The sequence below is a fragment of the Gekko japonicus genome, unplaced genomic scaffold (assembly GCF_001447785.1).
Source record: "Gekko japonicus isolate JY-2015 unplaced genomic scaffold, Gekko_japonicus_V1.1 scaffold2796, whole genome shotgun sequence".
In the NCBI taxonomy this organism is placed as follows: Eukaryota; Metazoa; Chordata; class Lepidosauria; order Squamata; family Gekkonidae; genus Gekko; species Gekko japonicus.
The window spans coordinates 105,166-106,946 of NW_015163690.1; the positions used below are offsets into that span (position 1 = coordinate 105,166).

The 1,781-nt window shown below is 39.1% G+C and overlaps 1 protein-coding gene across 1 annotated transcript in view; it reads left to right on the forward strand.

Moving 5' to 3' along the window:
• The window catches only part of KDM1B (lysine (K)-specific demethylase 1B), a 42,516-nt gene that overhangs the window by 27,168 nt on the left and 13,567 nt on the right, over positions 1–1,781 (forward strand). The window contains exon 16 of the mRNA XM_015407784.1: positions 215–346. Coding sequence (XP_015263270.1) covers positions 215–346 — 132 coding nt within the window. The remainder of the gene's footprint in view (positions 1–214; positions 347–1,781) is intronic.

The following is a 1,781-nucleotide window of genomic DNA, read 5'->3' on the forward strand; positions in this document are numbered from 1 at the left end:
TATATATATATCAATAGGTTTATGACAGTTTATTGTCACTGTATCTGATGTTAAATTTTCAATAAAAACTTTTTTAAAAAGAAGTCCTGCATACTTAAGAGCTGAGAGGAGACAAAATACGTATCAGTCTTGTTTAGTTTCTAGAAGGCCTACTTTTCCATGCTCAGGCATTGTTACCGGACTCATTATGACAACAGTTATGCTCTCCCGACAGGTTTCTGCACGCTCCTGGGATCACAATGAATTTTTTGCTCAGTTCGCCGGTGATCACACTCTTTTAAACTCAGGGTACTCTCCCATAATGGAAAAAATGGCTGAAGGATTGGACATTCGGTTAAAGGCCCCAGTAAGTACAAAGAGTGGAGCTGCGGTGGCTCAAGTGGTTAAGACGCTGAACTGCAGGCTGTGGAAGGTCAGTAGTTCAGCACTTCAAGACCCGGGTGCCGCATGATGGAGTGAGCCGGCTCTTCGGCTTTGAAACAGAGATGAGCACCTCAACCCTAGAGTCGGATTCGACTGGCTTTTGAGCAAAGGAACCTTTACCTTTTACAAGGGCACAGCAGCATTTCATCTCACCGGTGTCTGGTTTGGCTTGCTTTGTTTTTTGTTTGTTTTTTTTGGAATGTCTCTTTTTTATTTAATTTATTTTTTTTAATTGTTTCCCACAAATTTTACATATTATCTTTTGACCATGCATTACACAGTAGTTTTTATCCCTCCCCCCCATCCCCCATCCCCCCTATGCTATCCCGGTGTTTTAGTCCTATATTCCCAGCCACAGGCACAAAGTCCAAATCTTGCTCTGAATGTCTTTTCTTCCTTCTGTCGGTATCCATTCCAGGTAGGTCTTCCACTTCGTCATGGTCCCCGTAGTCTTATCTTCCCATGTGGCCTTACGTTCCAGCTTTTTGATTATGTCAGACTGTATGAGATCAAACAAATAATTATGCCAGATTTCTACTGTCCATTTATTTTTGTTCTTCCAGCCTAAAGCTATTACTGCTTGACCTGCTAGTATCATGGCTTTAAACAAAGCTTGGTTCTCTTTGCTTATTGCTGGGTTACCTACTATGCCCATTAGCATTAAATTAAAGTTAATGGGTAATGATACTTTACATGTCTTTTCTATAATTTGTAATATCTTTGTCCAGAAAACTCTGACCTCTGGGCATTCCCACCACATATGGGAATACCATCCCTTCGATTGTTTACAATGCCAGCATCTAGGACTCATACCTGGGAACATGTTTGCAATTTGTGCTGGTGTTTTATACCATTTAGTAAGAAATTTATGCTCCATTTCATTAAATTTAATGACTTTAATTTCCTCAGTTCCTTTCATTATTTTTCTTGCCATGCTATCTGTTATCTGACCTTCTTTGGCCCAAGTGTTTTGTATATACAGTATTGCCTTGTCTTCGTTTGATATCATTTCCTTGTAAATTTTCCCTGCTAACCCTTGTTTTGACTTTTGCATCTCTTTGTATATTGTTTCTATTGGTTCCTCTAACCAACTTTTCTCTTTCTCCTTTATCTTTTTAACCTTACTATACAGGCCAGTTATTCTTAACCAATGTTGGTTTCCCACCTCTTCTATTATCTCCTGTACCGGTTTTAGATTGCCTCCTCTAAATCCAACCAACTTTTCTCTTTCTCCTTTATCTTTTTAACCTTACTATACAGGCCAGTTATTCTTAACCAATGTTGGTTGCCCACCTCTTCTATTATCTCCTGTACCGGTTTTAGATTGCCTCCTCTAAACATATCTTTCATCCTATAAT